Consider the following 18,299-nt stretch of genomic DNA (forward strand, 5'->3'; position numbering starts at 1 on the left):
TGGACTCCAGGGTGTTAAAATGTGGTATGTTAACACATTTGAGGATATATATTGCTTCAAATGAAAGATTTTAAACATACCAATGCTAATCTTTAAAAATGAAATTATGTTGATGAAATCCCTGAAGTATCTATCTCTAAAGTCCTTTATGTGCTTTAAAATGGAGTGAGTCTATGATGCATTTTCCCTTAAAATTTCACAGCTTCCTCCCAAGCCTCTCTCCCCTCTGCCTACTTGGCTGTAGTTCCTCCTTTGTGTTATTGAGGGAATCTTCATTGATATTTCAGTATATAGTGGAATGGGAAAAATGAACATTCCCAAAACTTCTATTACATAATTTGTGAACACTGTGGATAAACATATTGACATATTTTTCACAAAGTTCTTTAAAAAAACATTCTCTTAATATAGGTCACATTTCATTATTTACCTCGAAAGCTGATTTTATTTATGTCCCCAGTCACCATAGTACCAAGACACTCAAAACAAATGAAGCTGAATGTATTCATGTAAGCAAAACAAGCAAAGCAGTGTCTCCTGAGGCCTTTCTTTTTGCAAGCTATCATTTAATGCACACATATTATATAATTTATAACTTTCTTTCATGGGGACCTAACATCACTTATTCATTTGAAAATAGAACATGCTTTTTCAGGAAAAAAATAGACTTTTTTAAAATGAAAACGGTCTTTGACCTACTTATAATCTGTTGTAAATAAATGAAAGAAAGAGTTTTCTTCATGTCAGTGCTGTTATTGTGCTTCATTTCTCTGTAAAAGTATAGGTAATAGAACACAAACATTCACAGGTGCTTCTGTTTTATGTGGTTAAGAACTTCTTAAACACCCAAGGAAGATGGGTGCCTGATAACAGAGCAGAGGGTGTTTATTTCAGCTCCTATATAGACTCTTGATTCTTTGTCATTATTTTAATGGTATTTTTTTCATCCTGATATTTTACATCTACTGATAGGGGAGGAAAGAGGACAAAACAAATGATCTGTTGAGCACTTGCCATGTGCCAGACCCCTTGCCAGATTATTTTACATACATCAGGACACTTAGAAGCTTCTTTTTAGTAGAACTCCAGTGTTCACGTCTGTACAACAGAGACACAGAACGCCTGAACACTTCACATGTAAAATCAAGAACCTCAAACCCAATTCAGCTTAAGGAACCACCTATTAATTTCACTTTTCCCCTGAACGATGAGGGCCTAAATAATTTTAAACTTCTAAATATAATAAAGTCTATTTCTTGATTCCAGTACGGTTTTCACAGATGGCTTTTGATCTTATCAATGTAAATCTATGCCAGATTATTAATGTAGCTTTAGATATCCAATCATGTAATACTCTATCACCATATTTATCCTTTAGGATCCTTCATTTATCAGAAGGCATTGAACTTTGTGATTAAATAGCCATAATAGAATTTTTCCCCATCATAACTAGAGCAGATGTATTTTTACAATCCATTAAAATTGTTCTTAATCATTTTGCCTTTGATTGGAATTATATTTTTGATTCAGAATAAGAATGTATACATAAGTATGTTCATTTTCATTTATAACTAGAGTAAGTGATGTTTCATTCCGTAATCCTAATGAAGGGTAGAATGCTTAGTTTGTAAGCACAAGTTCTGGAAGTCTGAGCCCAATAATTTTAAAGCTAGAAGTGAACCTAATATATCAGTTAGCCTTGGACCTGTTTTACAGATGATGGAACTGAGAGCCAGAGAAGTAAAATGGATTAAGGATATGTCAGAAGTGAGCCATCAGTTAAAATAATGAATCTGATTATTTTTGCTTTTGCTATATTAAGGGAATTTTTTTAAAAACAGAGGAAAAAGAACAGTAAAAGTTAAATTATTTTTAACCTAACTGGTTTGTCATTTTGAAGTGCCAGTTTTGGCAACTAGTTAACATGAATAGTTTCATGAGCCCATTCTTTTGTCTGCTAATGAATCTAGCAGTTCAGTTTAAGCAGACTTGTGCAGGATATCTAATATCTGCTGATATTACTTGAGGGAGATTTATTTCTCCCTACCTTGTCCACGAGCAGAATGGTTCCTTAGCTGTGCATTTCCTGTTGGGGATTAGGGACAACAAAGAGACAAATGTCCGATTAAATGGCTGTCTTCCTAGTTGTACTGGGCTGCTAAATGTGCTGCTGTTTAGAAACTTTATTTACACATCTCAGAGCGCACGGACCTTGCTTAAGGAATCTATCTCAAGTGAAAGTGAAAATTACAGGGAGAAGGGCTCCTACCTGCCAGTGGGGTGAATTGGTGGTTTTCACAGTTCTGATAGAGAAATTCTGTGTTGCAAAATTCTGTGTCCTTAGTTATCATTGCAAAGAAGATGATGATTATTTGACCAAATAATGGATTAAGTTACTATCTCTCAGGGTTCTAATTTCTCCTTTCCTCACTCACAAGAATTCTTTCAGTGATAGAACTTTTTTTAAATCCTCCTATTCCTCTTTGTTTCTTTGAGGCTCCAGAGCCAGGAGGTGTCTGGTGCCTTAAGCAGAACTCAACTTCTGAGTCCTAGTTCACTTAATCTTCCCCACAGTGAGGACTGGGGAAAATGAATAGTAGATATTGTCAGACTGCTTAAGACCATATGTGTGTGTTTGCTCCTGGCGTTACAGCATTGTACCTGTCCGTTCATGTTGCTGCAGTTTTTCTAAGATCTTTCCATGGAACAATAACAATCACTAATGGACCCAAAGTAAAATCATTTCACATAAAGTGTATTAAATTTAAGCATTTTACATGCAATATCCGAATCTTACTGCTTCATTCCCTCTCAGCTACCTACCTCCAACAGGACTGTCACAGCTAGAGTGGAAGCAAAACTCCAATGTTTGGGAGCTTTCAGTTTGGAAGCAGGTCTTTTAAGTGTGTCCTTCCCGCAGTCCCTTTATTTGCTCCCATCCCTCCTAATTGGCCCAAAGCTTGGTGGGAGTAAGGACTGCAGTAAGAGTATAGACTGCATTGGTGAGGAAACTTTAGTTCACTTTGATATTTATGTGCCTGTATTCTGTGCAACCTTATATTAAGTTCCCATTTAACAGTGGGTATACTGAGTACTATAAATGAATTCTCAAAACAAAAAAATCTAAATCTGTTTCCTAACTACTCGGATTCTTTCCCTTTCTTGTCTCACATGCGTGTGCAAGGATTAAAGTATTGAAAAGTGATGGGCAAATGTGTGATGTTACTATTAGAGCACAGAAATAAATTATAGAAGGATCTAATATACCCTGGGTTGTTATCGTTGGTCACCTGGGGAGGGGTATTAGGGTAGGGAGAGGGTGCGGGAAAACCATAGCTACGGGCCAAATTGAGAGTATATACAAAAGTAAAACACTAAGAACTCAGGCCTAAAAGCCCTGGAGGACTTCCTAGGTGGCACAGTGGCTAAGCATCCACCTGCCAATGCAGGGGACACGGGTTCAAGCCCTGCTCTGGGAAGATTCCACATGCCACGGAGCAACTAAGCCTGTGTGCCACAACTGTTGAGCCTGTGCTCTAGAGCCCATGAGCCACAACTATTGAGCCTGTGTGCCGCAACTATTGAATCCCACACGCCTAGAGCCTGTGCTCCACAATAAGAGAAGCCACTACAATGAGGAGCCCGTGCACCACAATGAAGAGTAGCCCCCGCTCGCAGCAAACAGAGAAAGCCCGTGTGCAGCAACGAAGACCCAATGCAGCCAATATATAAATTAAATAAATAAAAAATAAAAAAAATAAAAGTCCTGAAATCAGGAGACATGCAGAGTGAGCCCAGACTAAGGTCCACAGAAGAGAATCTCAATTCTAGAACTGTGTCCTCAGCTACTATAGTAACAGGTTATTATTTATTTCTCAGAAGACTGATAATACAAACCACAATATATTTTTACTTATTTTAAGTAGGTATAGTACACTGCATGTGTGTTCAATTTTTTTATGAAAAGAAAAGGCAAAGAGTTTTAAAAATGTTACATACCGGCATTGATGCTTTCAGGTATGCTTTCTATATGTAGACACAGAGAACAGGTTTGTTCAACTTCAGAAAAGGAAGAAAAGTTAGTGAAGTTCTTTGTCTTTAACCTTGCTGAATGTTATTTGCCTGGAATGATTCAAATAATTTCGAAGCTTGTACTATTATGTAATAAGATAATGTAGCAATTGTATAGTCACTTAACACAATTCAAACTGGGATCATAAATTTGAAATCAGCTTGCTATACTCTTACATTTCCTTATATGGGGATTACCCTGTTTAGCTCAGTTTTCTATATGTATGTGGTTTTTGTTTTGTTGCCCACCCCATCCTAATATATTCGGAATTGTGGATAACAAAGAAATTTGGAAGCTAGAAGTTGTGGTCAGCCAAAGGTGCCGGATCCTGGCAGCGCTGGCTGGAATGAAACAGGTGGGAATGCAGTGGTGGATGGAGTTCAGAGATACCTGGTACGGAAGAGATGGTAGGGGAGAAAGAAAAGACAGCAGAAGATGAGAGGTAAAGGAGATGAGAACAGACATTTTGGAAGGAATGGTCTTTGTTTCTTCCAGTCTAGTCATTATGGAAAAGAGGCTATTCTGTGAGATACTAGGAGATGGTCTCAATACTGTATTTTGTGGTGTGATATATATGTTCCCACAACTTCACGTCCACGGGTTTACCCAGGAAGTGGCACCTTCTGTTACCATGGAGCCACTTGCAGCTTTCCTAAAGTCCTGCAGATTACAGGAGATTCAGAAGCGTATTATGCTGACAGTGAAACTGAGTGGATCTGGGGGTGGGATTTTGGCTACCATGATCTCTCTTCCTTTGAAAGAGAAGCTACGTGAATGGCCACTGGCTAGAATATCAACCAAATAGCTTTCGTGGATATATCATGGCTAACCTGTTGAGAAAGTTATAAATCAAAACCATCACAGCCTACTAACTTTAGTGATAAAGTCAGCCCTGCTTAAAAAAATAAATAAAAGAGAGAGAGAGAGAAGGTGGGCCTAAAATGGTCCCTGTCTCTTAATTTATTGCAGCCCATAAGGGCGAGAGAGAGCCAGATCATCTCCAAGCAAAGCTAGGTTGGGAAAGCAATATTGAATAGCACTTGACAATTTTACAGAAAGCTTTCACATATGTGTTATTTTATCCTTTGACAAAGGTGAATGATGGGAATTGTAAGGCAAAAGGAAAAAAAGATTTAACGTTAGCATTACTTTATTGAAAAGTCCACTTCTAGGAATTAATAAGTTAACACATGTCCAGCTGAAAATGCTGTTTTTGCAAACAGCAGTGTTATGTCATCTCAGCCTGCCAAGTCTGAGCCACTCTGTTTCCAGCATGTCAGTTGGAAAGATGGGAACGTTGCTTCCTGTGGAGCTACTGCTTATCATTCTGCACTTTTGCTGGTGACCTTCTCTATGTTGGCACTGTGGTGATAATTTCTGGTTACAAATAAGATGGAGCTCATCAGGTGCTCCTGGCCATCTCTTACAAGTGCCCGTGTTTGGGTCTGTGACTTTGGAGGCAAGGCCCACTCATTGGAAAGAGAAAACAGGTTTTTTGTGCATACAGGCCCATCCTTGCTCTGATGAAACTAACCTAATATTAGCAAAATGAATTTAAATTAATACTTAAAGCCTTATTTCCATGGGCTTTTGCTGAAAGATGAATGCTCTCCACTCCCAAGTTTTGTGAGATACCTTGCTTCAGAGAGTCTACAAAACAAAGCTGCTGCTAAGGGAATTATTTTGTTTACATATGGACCATGCATTAAAAAAGTTTAAATTCTTTGGGTTGTAAGTAACAGTTTAAAACCCAAATCAGACTGGCTTAAACCCCCTAAAAAGAAATTTTATTGATTCATGTACAAGAAAGACCAGGAACAGGTTTTCAGGCTTAAGCCAGGGTTCAAACAGCATGACTGAGCACCCAGTGTCTCTCACTTTGCGTTTCTCAGCTCCATCTTAGCAGCCTCTCCCCTCATCGTCCCAGAGTACAAGCTTCCAGATCCAAGTCCAGAGGGGGAGAATTTGGTTGCGACTCTTTCCCAGAAGGTGAAACAAAGATCTCATTGCCTGTAACTTCACTCTGAACGGGTCATGTTCTTACCCTGAATCAACGCCTGTTCACTGATTGGCTTAGATCTAAACAAATCAGGAGATTGATGTAGGAAGGCAGAGATATTGAATAATATCCCCCAAGCTGAGAAGGAACTTTAAGAGCAAAAAACTAAGCAGGCAACTCCATAAAGTGTAATTGTGAAGTTTATTGTGGGTAACTTACATACAGGTAGGAAAGATCAGAAGGAGGTGATCCAGAAGCATTCATAGCTGTACTCTGTGCCTCTGAAAAGGGTGAGGAGGATTTAAAGCTGCCAAAGCTAAAAATAGAATCTAACTACTAGGGAGAAGCATGGTTGGTCCACACTGATGGGAACCCTTGTTTATCCTCCCTGTGCTTGCTGGGGTGGGGGGGGGGGGTCTCATGACTATTAACTCTCTGCGTCAGCAAAAGGCATTCTTCCAATTTTCATATCAGATGAAAGCAAGGGTAAAAGCTGATAGGGAACCAGTCTGGCTTGGGTGCATTCCTTGTGAGTAGGCTAAAATACAGTCATGCAGAAAGTGGAGGTGTAGGACTGCAGGCCCAAGATGGAGCTGACAAAATGGAGTCAGTGTGGTTCAGCCACACACTTAAGAACAATTTCACCAGAAACACATGAGCCAAGTGTGGGGGAAAGGGATGGTCCTCCAGAGGCAAATTAGGGTGGGATCACCATTAGAAGGATAAATGGGTGCTGGGCATCAGAAGCACCAGATATCCATGCAGATGTGTAACTGTGTAAACATTTGTACTGCTTAGAATTATGAACAGAGCTCTTGGACCATATGATATGTCTATCTGAAACTGCCTGGCTGAGGTCACACAGACAGCATATTGGTGCTATCCTTGCAATAAGATTCAATTAGCTGAATGATGTATATAGCTCATATAGCCAGTCTTGAAGAAAGGAATCTCTGAGACTGGCAGGGAGCTTAAAGAAGACAGTTTTAGCATCGTTGACTCTTAGACTGGCAGAGCTATAAGGGACCCTGTTCATCATCAGCTCTCTCACCTCTCAGAGGAGATGGAAGTCTAGAGAAGCCATATAACTTGCTTGAGATCACAACCAAGTTTGTGTGACCTAGAAAATTGATCATCCATCTTCCAACCTAACATTCTTTTCAGTAATAAATAATGGTAATAATAGCAGCTAGTATTTATTGAGTGTTTGCTCTGTATAAGGCAGTAGCCAAGCATTTTTCATGCAGTATCTCATTTAATCTTCACAACTGTTTTATTCTCAATTTATTGGAAATTAAGGCACAAAGGGCCTTTGTATAACTGCCTTCAGAAGCTTCAGTTATCCTTTTTTTGCCTTGGTGTTTAGACTGCAAACAGGCTTCTTTCTTCCAAGATAGATCAGTGCTGACTTACAACTTTATCTTGGGTATAGAAAAGGGAGTGAGTGAAGAATGACCTGGTCAGAAAACCTGTTATATGTGCTTATAGACTTGAGTAGGGCCTAGGGTTTGTAATAAGTAAATTTAAATCTTATTTTTTTAAAGGCAGTTTTTAATTTGTTGACACTTCTTTAAACAGGAACTTTTAAAGAGTCAATGCAAAGCATCCCACATTATCTTCAAATAAATGAAATACTGTTAATCAGTGATCAGGAATTTCTCCCATGCCATATGATGGATGAGCATTGGAAGTTCTACGTGGAATGTGAGGAGCTGACATTCTAAAGCTGCCTTTTCTTAATAATTTATTTGTCTTTGTTCATATTATTAACCAGTGTTCATATTTTGTCCTGTGTGGGCGGTGGGCCTATTTAACACACTTTATGAGTTGCTACTTAAGATGTGTGTTTACTTTTAGAAGAAAAAATATAATTCTTCAACTATTGTAGTAACATTAATACTTTTTTTGCAATTAAAATAAAGACTTTTTGATATAAACAATATCGACTCTCTGGCTTTCTTTTTACTAAAATAAAGTTTAATCTTTAAATCAAACCTCTACCTTTGTGTAAATACAGGTGTTCCTTATGGGAATTAAGGCTACAAATAGGAGTGATAATTGGTCCTGAAAAGTCCCTGGTAAAGTGAATCTACTTAAAAAAAGAGATTAAAGTCCCACTACCTTCCCCCATTTACTTTGGAATTTAAGTTGAAATCAAAATGTAAAATTATGAAAGAGGTTTATCTTAAGTTTCATAAAATTTAGTGTAGATACAATTGTAGCTGTGCTAAGTCTGAGAACAAAAAATGAATTATGTGTTGATTTGGGGGCTGATTATTTTAAATAGGATATATTTCACCTTTAACATTTGCTACATTGCCATGAAGATTTTTTTTAAAGAGTTATATTCAAAAGCATTACATGTTTTTATAAGCTTTCTTTATACGGGTCTGTCTTAATCCTCTGATAGCCATGTTTTTTTTTTTTTAGCTGCGTAGGGTCTTAGTTGCGGCATGCAGGATCTTTGTTGCGGTGCGCGGGCTCTTCCTTGTGGCACTTGGGCTTCTCTCTAGTTGTGGCGTGCTGGTTTTCTCTCTCTAGTCGCACCGCCTGGGCTCCAGGGCACGTGGTCTCTGTAGTTTGCGGCTCGTGGGCTCTTTCATTGAGGCGTGCATGTGGGATCTTAGTTCCCCGACCAGGGATCCAACCCACGTCCCCTGCATCAGAAGGCGGCTTCTTTACCGCTGGACCACCAGGGAGGTTCCTGATAGCCATCTTGTTCTTATCTGTCATTGTCCTAGGCTCCCAAATATGCTTTTTAACTCTGTGGCCTAATTCTGTTCCTTCTCTCTCATTTGGGTAGAGAGGTCAAAATTGCAATAAAAATGACTCTAGCAAGTGCTAGAAGTTTGGGGGGATGGGGAGGAGCGATATGGTGTTGCTTTTTGATATTTTCTTATTTTAAATGTACAGAATCTTAAATATCTTTAGAATACACGAGAAACTTGTCAGCAGTTGCCTGTGGAGATAAGAATTATGGGACTGGGGAACTAAGGGAAAAGGAAGACTTTTAACTACATGCACCCTTTGGCAACTTTGAAATTAGTACTATGTTTATTCTTTCTATTCAGATAAAAATTTTAAATATCTGAAAAGAAAGCACCTGAAAATGTTTGCCTGTTAATAAAAGTATAGAGTCGGATCGTTTTATTTTTCTTCCTTTGAGAGGCCATTGAAAATGTTCAGGATAAAGTGACCCTGCATGTTGTAATATTAGAGAACTGACAAGAATTTTATTGTTCCATTATCATTTTCTTAGACTACCCTATTTTTCTTATTTTTGAATAATCTATCTGAAGTGGTCTATTTGGCTTTCATTACTTAAGGAGATATTTAAAACATATGTACTAACATGGGAAATTATATATATAAGTAATTGAAAAAATGCAAGTTGTTAGACAGTGTTCAGTACAAATCCTGGTTGTGTTAAATAAAAATCATATGCCTCTCAGCCTGGATGGGAGGGGAGTCTGGGGGAGAATGGATACATGTATATGTATGGCTGAGTCCCTTTGCTGTGCACCTGCAACTATCACAACATTGTTAATTGGCTATACTCCAATATAAAATAAAAAGTTAAAAAAATTATATGCTTTTGAGTGCATATATAATATATATTGCCATTTAAATATACATATTTTTATATTATGTATGGTATATCTACTATATAAGCTATGAAATGTGTATTTGTATGTATAAATATGTGTGTGGCGTGGAGGATGTCAAGTAAAAGGTCCAGAATGCTGCGAATAAAACTGAAGTGCCTTGTCCCTCAGGGAGTTGGACTGGAGAAGGTGGAAGGATATATTACAGTTTACTTTTGACTTAAAAAGCCATGCACATATTTCTTTCATAATTTAAAAATATTTTTTAAAAAACAACTTAAAAGCAAGTATTTTGTTTAGTGATTACAATTTACAAAAGTCATACATTCTAGTACAAGAAATCTTGCAATTCTGAGTTTTCATTTTAGTGATCAAATTCTTAAACTTAATTTTCCAAGCCCATTTAACATTAAATATACCAACTGGTAACTGAGTTAACATCTACTAGAGGCATGTTGAGTATTGCCCAAACTAAACAAAAGCATCTACTCCAAGCAGGGTTGGGGTCCGGAGGGCTACCTTACCCCAGATCTTCCCTGTGAGATGATTGAGCAGTTTGGGGTATTGGCTAAACATTTGGCCTAGTCTATGTTCGAAATGAAACTCTCAAGCTTCTGGACCCTAAGCCATGCGAGGGACCTCCAAGAATATCTAATAATGCAGTCTTCTCTGATATTTGTTTCCTTTCTGTAAAACTAACTTCCTGAATATCTCCAGGATACTCCATACCCAACAAGGAAGCCTATTCCCTTTCTGACAGGTACTCCTAAATATTAGAAAGCTGGAACCCCAACGTCCCAGGGCTCACAATCCTGTTATGACAAAAATAACACCTCCTTTTAATACTTGAATTATAGCATAAGCTTCCCCTGGCCTGATTGCTGGGAATGTCCAAGCACACATCTTGTCCTTTTCTCCTCCATTTCTCTTTCATTCGGTCCCTTCAAATTCCCCTCCTGAGTTCAGTCCTTTACCAGGACTAGACTATGTGCAAGAGTAAAATCTAGTCCTAACACTTGAGGCCCTTAACTCTCTGGTCCTGATATAACCTTCCAGCTTCATCTCCCAATCACCTCTAACCTTTGACTCACTCTTAAGCTCCTTTTTCATCCCTTTTATAGGCTGAAATGGTGTCCTCTCAAAATTCTTATGTTGAAATCCTAACCCTCAATACTTCAGAATGTGACTGTATTTAGAGATAGGACCTTTAAGGAGATGATTAAATTAAAATAAGTCAGTTAAAGTAGGTCCTAATGCAGTCTGACTGGCATCTTTATATGAAAAACTTCGGACATACAAAGAGGTACATGTGAACAGACGAAAGACCCTGTAAGGACACAGCAAAAAGGCAGCCATCTGCAAACAAAGGAGAGAAGCCTCAGAATGAAATCAGCCCCACTGACTCTTTGATTTTGGACTTCTACCCTCTAGAACTGTGAGAAATAATTTTCTGTTATTTAAGTTACCCGGTTTGTGGTATTTTGTTATGGCAGCCTTGGCAAACTAATACAATCCCTAACTCTACCCAACATTTTGTTTATATTATTGGGAATGTTCCCTCTCCCATCTGTCCATCTATGTTTTCCTTATTCTTTGAGCCCTCTCCTCATGTTTGACCTCCTGTGTTGCTTTCTCAGGCCGAGCACTTAATACTACTTAGTGTTATTAGTTTTCTCTTTTTTTTTTAATTTATTTATCTGTTGGCTGTGTTGGGTCTTCATTGCAGTGCACGGGCTTCTCATTGTACTGGCTTCTCTTGTTGTGGAGCACAGGCTCTAAGCTCACAGGCTTCAGTAATTGTGGCATTCGGCCTCAATAGTTGTGGCTCGCCGGCCCTAGAGCACAAGCTCAGTAGTTGTGGCACACGGGCTTAGTTGCTCCGCGGCATGTGGGATCCTCCTGGATCAGGGATCGAACCTGTGTCCCCTGCATTGGCCGGCAGATTCTTAATCACTGCGCCACCGGGGAAGTCCCTTGTTAGTTTTTTTCATGGCTCATCTCCCTCAAGTAGCTAGAAGGCTTGTTGAGGTCAGGTTTAAGGTTTTACACTTTGTCTTTCCAATAAAATATCTCAAACATACTAGATACTCAAGAAGTATCAATCAGGATGTTTTCAAGTATGATAACAGAAAACTGTACTCAAAGTGGAAAATTTGTTATTTCATATAGTAAGTCCAGAGGTAGGAGTTTGGAGGTTGGCGAATTCTTTAACTCAACAATATCATGATTGTTTATCTTTCTTTCAGCTCCCTTCACAGTGCCAAGATGGTTCTGCTGTTATAGGCACGTGTATATGCAGAAACTGCATCATTAGAAGAAGAAAGAAACATTTTCTTTCAATGCACATCTTTTGGGAAGAAACCTTCCCTGAACACCAGCACCACCCCAGGAAATTATATCTCATTAGCCAAAATTGTACTATCTGCTCGTTTCAAATCAGTCACTAGCCAGGAAAGAGTGGTTACCTTGATTGGCTGAGAGAAGTAAGTACATGCCCACATGCAGGAAGGCAGTCAGATGTACAGACTCCAGACTGCCAGTTTTTAAAAAAGCTATGTATATAAGGTAGGGGCAGGTGTGGGGGCCAGGGGTTGAGGTAAAAGCTATTATTTATTGAGCACTTAACATATACCAGTCATTTTATAAGCACTTCCAATGTATTAACTCATTTAATATTCACCACACCCTAGGAGGTAGAAAATATTATTATCCCCATTTTACAGATGAGGAATCTGAAATGTAAGGTGAAGTAACTTGGCCCAAAGTCACACAGCTACCAAGTGGTAGAGCTGGTAATTTGGCTTCACAACTCGCACTGGTTAGGTATCATATATTTCCTCTGTCTCAACCAAAATTATCTGCCTGAAAATATATATGCTATGATTAAAACTGTCAACGTCATTCTGAGTGGCGGTAACCCTACTGATTCCTGCCAGCTACACATTCTGAGGAGTCAGTGTTTTCTCACTTTGGTGGATGACAGGCAGGGCAGACAGAGATACTCACTGGTATAAAATGGAATGCAGAAGTCTTACTGGAAGAGTTTCAACATGAATACATTGGTAATCTGCTCTTGGGCTCTCTCTTTTTCAATCCAGGGAATTCCAGGCATAAAGAATGAGTAAAGTTTATTCACCTGAGATACTGCCCAAACTCAGTTTTCACAGAACACTACTCTGTTAATTGAATACACGTGCCCATAGAACTCGTATTTTAAGTCCCTTTGGATTCTCAGGACCGTGAGGGCTACTGGCACGTAACCTCCACGTGTGTTTCTTTGGACTCTCTCATCTATTTCTTCTCATCTCATGTGGTAAGTTTCTGCTTAAACTCAATCGCAATGTTCTCCTGTCCCCACTTCTCTTACCATCTAAATAACAGGAACAGAATTTGAGGCTATGTCAAATCAATCTGCCTCCATCTTAAAGTCCCCAGTATAGGCAGCATAGTTAACTTCTAAATTCCTTGGACTTATTTGTAAGTTCACATTCTTTCATTTAGGCCGCTTTGCCGGAGACTTTAAAGTAGGAACAGTAGACGCAAACATTTGAAGCTGTAATGTAAATAGTGGGACTTCTAAAGGTAAAAGCAGTTAACGTTTCTGTTTTCAGCTGTTCATAAGACACCTTTAAGTTTGACGTCTGGCATTGTGGCTGAGATATGAAGGTGGCTCATGTCCTTCAAAGCTGGAGGCAAGGAAGTGGTAAGGCAGGTTACCTAGCTGGAGGGTGAGCCTCGCCATCCCCCAGCATCTTCATCTCAGCACAGCCTTTTTGTTCTCTGTTCATTATTGCCTGCTCATTCACTGTCATGAAATGATTAAACAAAACAAAAACCATGTTCCTTGGGCAAAAATGGCCCCAAAAGAAATGCCGGTGATGGAAATGAAGAGGTTTAAGAAAATATTGGTTCTCAATATCTCGTAATAACCTGAAATGGAAAAGAATCTGAAAAGATCTATATGTACATATGTATAACTGAATCACTTTGCTGTACACTTGAAACTAACAGAACATCATAAATCAACTATACTTCAATTTTTTAAAAAAGGAAGAAAAAAAAGAAAATGTTGGTTCGCAGACAAATAAAAAACCAGGATTAAAAAAAAGAGTAAACAGTGAAATTTGGAAGAGCTTAGTTAGCTCTGTGCCACAAATGATTTTACGTGTAGTACTGTAAGCCCAAGAGCCATACGTCTCTGTAATGGTGGATCTTCTTTACGTCTAGAAGCCGAGTAGAATGACTTGAGTCCCTCAGCCGATGTACAGGGCAAAGTCCACTGCCTCCCTCACTTTAGGTACCCCTATTTCTCTACATTTTCCCAAGACTAGGCTCTCCCATTGTAGCTGCTTTTCTATGGAATTCCATCAGCCAGCCGGTCAGCTTGGTACCAGGCACTGCTCTCAGGTAATGTCACCACCCCCACATCCTTCTACCTCATGCTAATCTCACCCCTCCTGGTCCTTTCCCCAAAGCACCACCCACCCCAGCTCTCGTGCGACAGGCTTCACGGAAGTCTTGGTGGTAAAGGGGAAGGAGTGATGGCAGAGCACAGCACACAACCTAAAACTGACTGGGCAGGACCCCTAGCACAGGGAATTTCTCCTCCAGGATGTTCTCTTTAGACCCTGCTCTGAGTGAAGCAGTATAGGACAGTGGATACGAGCGCAGACGCTGAGCTGACATCCTGGCTCCACCACTCGCTATGTATGGAAACTTGTGACCCTCCCTAGGTCTCATTCCACGTCTGTACAAGGAGCTACCAAGGTGCCTCCCTCCTGAAGTGTCTCTGAGGATTAAATGAGATAGTCTGTGTAAAGCAGGCATCCCAGTGGCTGGCATATAATAGCTTTTGTTCCTTTTTTTTTTTTAATGATATATTGTTCATGTTGTTAGTTTATTTTCTTATTATTATTTTAATTTTATTTATTATTTGGCTGCGTTAGGTCTTCCGTACTGCGCACGGGCTTTCTCTGGTTGCGGAGAGAGGGATGCTACACTTCGTTGTGGTGTGCAGGCTTCTCATTGCTGTGGCTTCTCTTGTTACAGAGCATGGGCTCTAGGCACGTGGGCTTCAGTAGCTGTGGCACATGGGCTCAGTGGTTGTGGCTCGAAGCCTCGAGAATGCAAGCTCCTTAGTTGTGGCGCACGGGCTTCGTTGCTCCGGGGCATGTGGGATCTTCCCAGGTCAGGGAACGAACTTGTGTCCCCTGCATTGGCAGGCAGATTCTTAACCCCTGTGCCACCGGGGAAGTCTATAGCTTTTGTTTCGGTGAGGAGTAAGTTGCCAGGCTCCCCACTTTCTCTGTAAACCTCTGATTAATGACCCTGCTGTATCACATTCACACACACACACACACACACACACACACACACGCACAAACACACTACACCCCTGTGTCCATAACAGCAGAGCCTTTGAGAATGAGTCTGGGCATCAGTAATGTCTTAAACTCCCCGAGTGGTTATAATATGCAGCCAGGCTGAGACCTACATCTATAGACTCTTTCTACATCTTCCCTTTGGCTTTCTTTCCTGGGCCACCTATCACCTTTCTCCAGGTCCATGAAAGAAACTCAGTGTTCTCCTATGCATTCCTCGTTGTGTTAGAAACACAGCATTTGGGCTCTGTGACTCACTCCTGTCCATCTAGGCTCTGCCCAGGGGGCCTTGGCTTTCTCACCATAAAAGTATTCTTGTAAGTGTTTTCTACTCCAGCCATGAAGTACAAGAGATTACATTCAGTTGTTGCTTTAAATGACATTTTTTTTAACAAGAGCAAAAAGCTCCCGTAGTTCACCACAAATCTATTTATTGTGAAAGTCCCTGCACATGTCCCTTCCGGACTAGGAGATCAAGGGTTGCGGCTGAGGGACACAAGAAGCTGGACACCGCTGGGGAACAACCTAGCAATGTACTTGGAGTACTGATAAAATATTTCCGCAGACCTTAGAGGGCTTTCAGCCTTGGCTGACCATGAGCATCTCCTGACGAACTTTGAAACTGGCCCACATCAGGGCCCCACTCACAGGGATTCTAGTTCATGGGTCTGGAATCTGTGCATCTGTGCATCAGTACTTTTCAAATCTCCCCCAGATGATTCCCATGAGCAGCCACTGACCTCTGGAAGCTGCTCTTGTCACTTCATTTTTCTCTCTGACCCTCCACCAATCTCAGATTAATCTGTGTCTCCCATGCTGCCCCATGAAAAGAGTCCCCTGGGATGGCTCTTTAAAATTCAGATTCCTGGGCCCCACTCCAGGCTTACTGAATGAGTATCTCCAGGGGAGTTTTCGGACAGCTGCTTAGGTGATTCTTTTTTTTTTTTTTTTTTTTGGCACATGGGCTTAGTTGCTCTGTGGCATGTGGGATCTTACTGGAGTAGGGAACGAACCTGTGTCCCCTGCATTGGCAGGCGGATTCTTAACCACTGCGCCACCTAGGAAGCCCTAGGTGATTCTTATAAGGCAAATGTGGAAACACTACATTCATCCAAGTTATCTTAGCCCATTTTCAGTTGATTAATATGTATTCTATTCATGTATTTAACAAATATTGAATGAGCACCTAATATGTGTTCGACACTGTTTTAGGTGCTAGGAATACAGAAAAGAACATGACAAATTCCATGTCCTCACGGGTATTATGCCTTGAGTATGTCTAGAGTACACAAGCAAACGTTGAATTTACTAGTCAAATTCAGAAAAATTTAATTTCAGATAGTGGTCAGTGTCGTAAAGCCCACAGATCAGGATAAAGGGCTAGAAGGTGACAGGGAGGTGGGGCAGGCCATTGTTTTTAAAAGGGGAGCCAGGAGGGCCTGGTTTTGAGAAGTTGCATCCGAACAGACAACTGAGTGATGAGAAACTGCTTACAAATTTCATTTGCAGTCTCACGTATATCATGTTTACTCTGCATGTCTCATATCTCCTAAATTAAATGGGATTTTCTTCAAGGTCAGGGACTGTCTTATATTTTTGTATTCTTCCATAGCAACCAGTGCAGCATTTTGCACAAGCAAGAATTCAGTGAATCACACTAGTCTCAAAAGCATTTCATCCTTAAATATACCTTTAAAGACTCAGCCGGCAAAGAATCTGGCACGTTACCTGCTTGCCAAGTAAAGGAAAATTCAGGGAAACATATTAAGCATCAGACATTCAGCCCAAGGCTAGATTTCCTGCTTGCTTCCAGCTGGTAGCCATAGTTACAAATTCTTATTGGAAAGGCTCCAAAACATGCTAAGATCTGGTCATCTGTGCATGACTCCACGCTGGTGGGCCCCGAGCCAGAGCTTCGATTATCAGTTTCTGCTGGCTTACCATCTTGTGGTGCGATATGTCTCTTGTATTCAACTTCCCTTCAACTTCTTACCAATGTCTCCGCATGCGTTCAAGTTCCATTCAGCCCCTATTTCCTTAAGGTAAGCAGCTGAGTTCTGCAGAAGGCCACTGGATCCTATTATGTCTCTCAAGGCCAAAGAAGACTTTTTAATACATTAGAAATTCTTGAGAAGGTTTCATGACACCAATTCAGATGGCTGGGGAGGGTTTATCACAATTCCAATTTGGGATTTATATGGCTTTTCGGAGCCTTTCCATTTCTTGCAGGATTACTCTGTTCTTCAAATGCTTTCCTTGGGCCAAGAACAACACACTCAGTACTGGAAACGTTGACCCAGGAGGCAACATCATTTGGTGGGGAAAGTCCTGGAGGAGGAACATCGAGGCCAATGTGTTTCCTACCAATTCTACAGCTGATTTGCTGATTGACCTTGGAGCCCTAGGATCCTTGGTTGTATGAGAACACTCAGGATTGTTATTTCGAAGACCAGATAAAATTAATGAACGAGAGACCACTTCACAGCATGCTAGTTGCGGCAGTCTTACAGCCTCCTATTATTATAGCCAAAGTAATTCACCGTGTTCTTGTACTCCATATGGTAGTTATTTGCATCCTTGCAGCCTCTCGTTTCTACAGAAACACCAGAAGTAAGGTTCTGCCAGGCACACTTTCCCCCTTGGAGCTGTGCTTTTGATAAGCCCTCCTTGCTTATCTCTGTTTTTCCTACTTTTCCTTCAAGGATCTGCTTGGAGCCCCCTCCATGCTGAGTGAAGTCCTTTAGCGGTGTCCTCAGGGACTGTGTCCCCTTGGCTGAGTTCCTCTGGCATGGCTGCCATGCGGCCCCAGTCAGTTGACGCGAAGCATCTCCTATCTTGTTGGTGATTTATGTTCTGAGTGCAGTGACTTCCTCTGTAACTACAGTGTCTTTCTTTGAGAGCAAGGTCAGTGATTTATGCCTCTTTGCATCCTTAGCTCAAGCAATACATTTTCATTAACACTGACTTTTGGGGATTGTACTGGGTTGACTAGTGTCCCCTCAAAGTTCATGTCTTTGCATATGTATTGTAATCAAGTTAAGATGAGGTCATGGTGGACTTAAGTGGCCCTAAAACCAATGTCTGGTGTCCTTAAAGAAGAGAGAAATGTGGGCACAGAGCAGACACAGGAAAAGAAGCTCATGTAATGACAGGGGCAGAGATTGGAGGGATGCAGCTACAAGCCAAGGATTGCCAGCAACCACCAGAAGCTAGGAAGAGGAGGAAAAGGATTCTTCCCTAGA

The 18,299-nt window shown here is 40.5% G+C and overlaps 1 protein-coding gene across 1 annotated transcript in view; it reads left to right on the top strand.

Moving 5' to 3' along the window:
- Positions 1–7,795, top strand: part of ANKRD31 (ankyrin repeat domain 31) — a 133,426-nt gene extending 125,631 nt beyond the window's left edge. The window contains exon 25 of the mRNA XM_057698413.1: positions 7,650–7,795. Within this exon, the coding sequence (XP_057554396.1) occupies positions 7,650–7,795 (146 nt within the window). The remainder of the gene's footprint in view (positions 1–7,649) is intronic.
- Positions 7,796–18,299: the final 10,504 nt, after the last annotated feature.

Source organism: Hippopotamus amphibius, chromosome 1 (assembly GCF_030028045.1).
Source record: "Hippopotamus amphibius kiboko isolate mHipAmp2 chromosome 1, mHipAmp2.hap2, whole genome shotgun sequence".
Taxonomy (NCBI): domain Eukaryota; kingdom Metazoa; phylum Chordata; class Mammalia; order Artiodactyla; family Hippopotamidae; genus Hippopotamus; species Hippopotamus amphibius.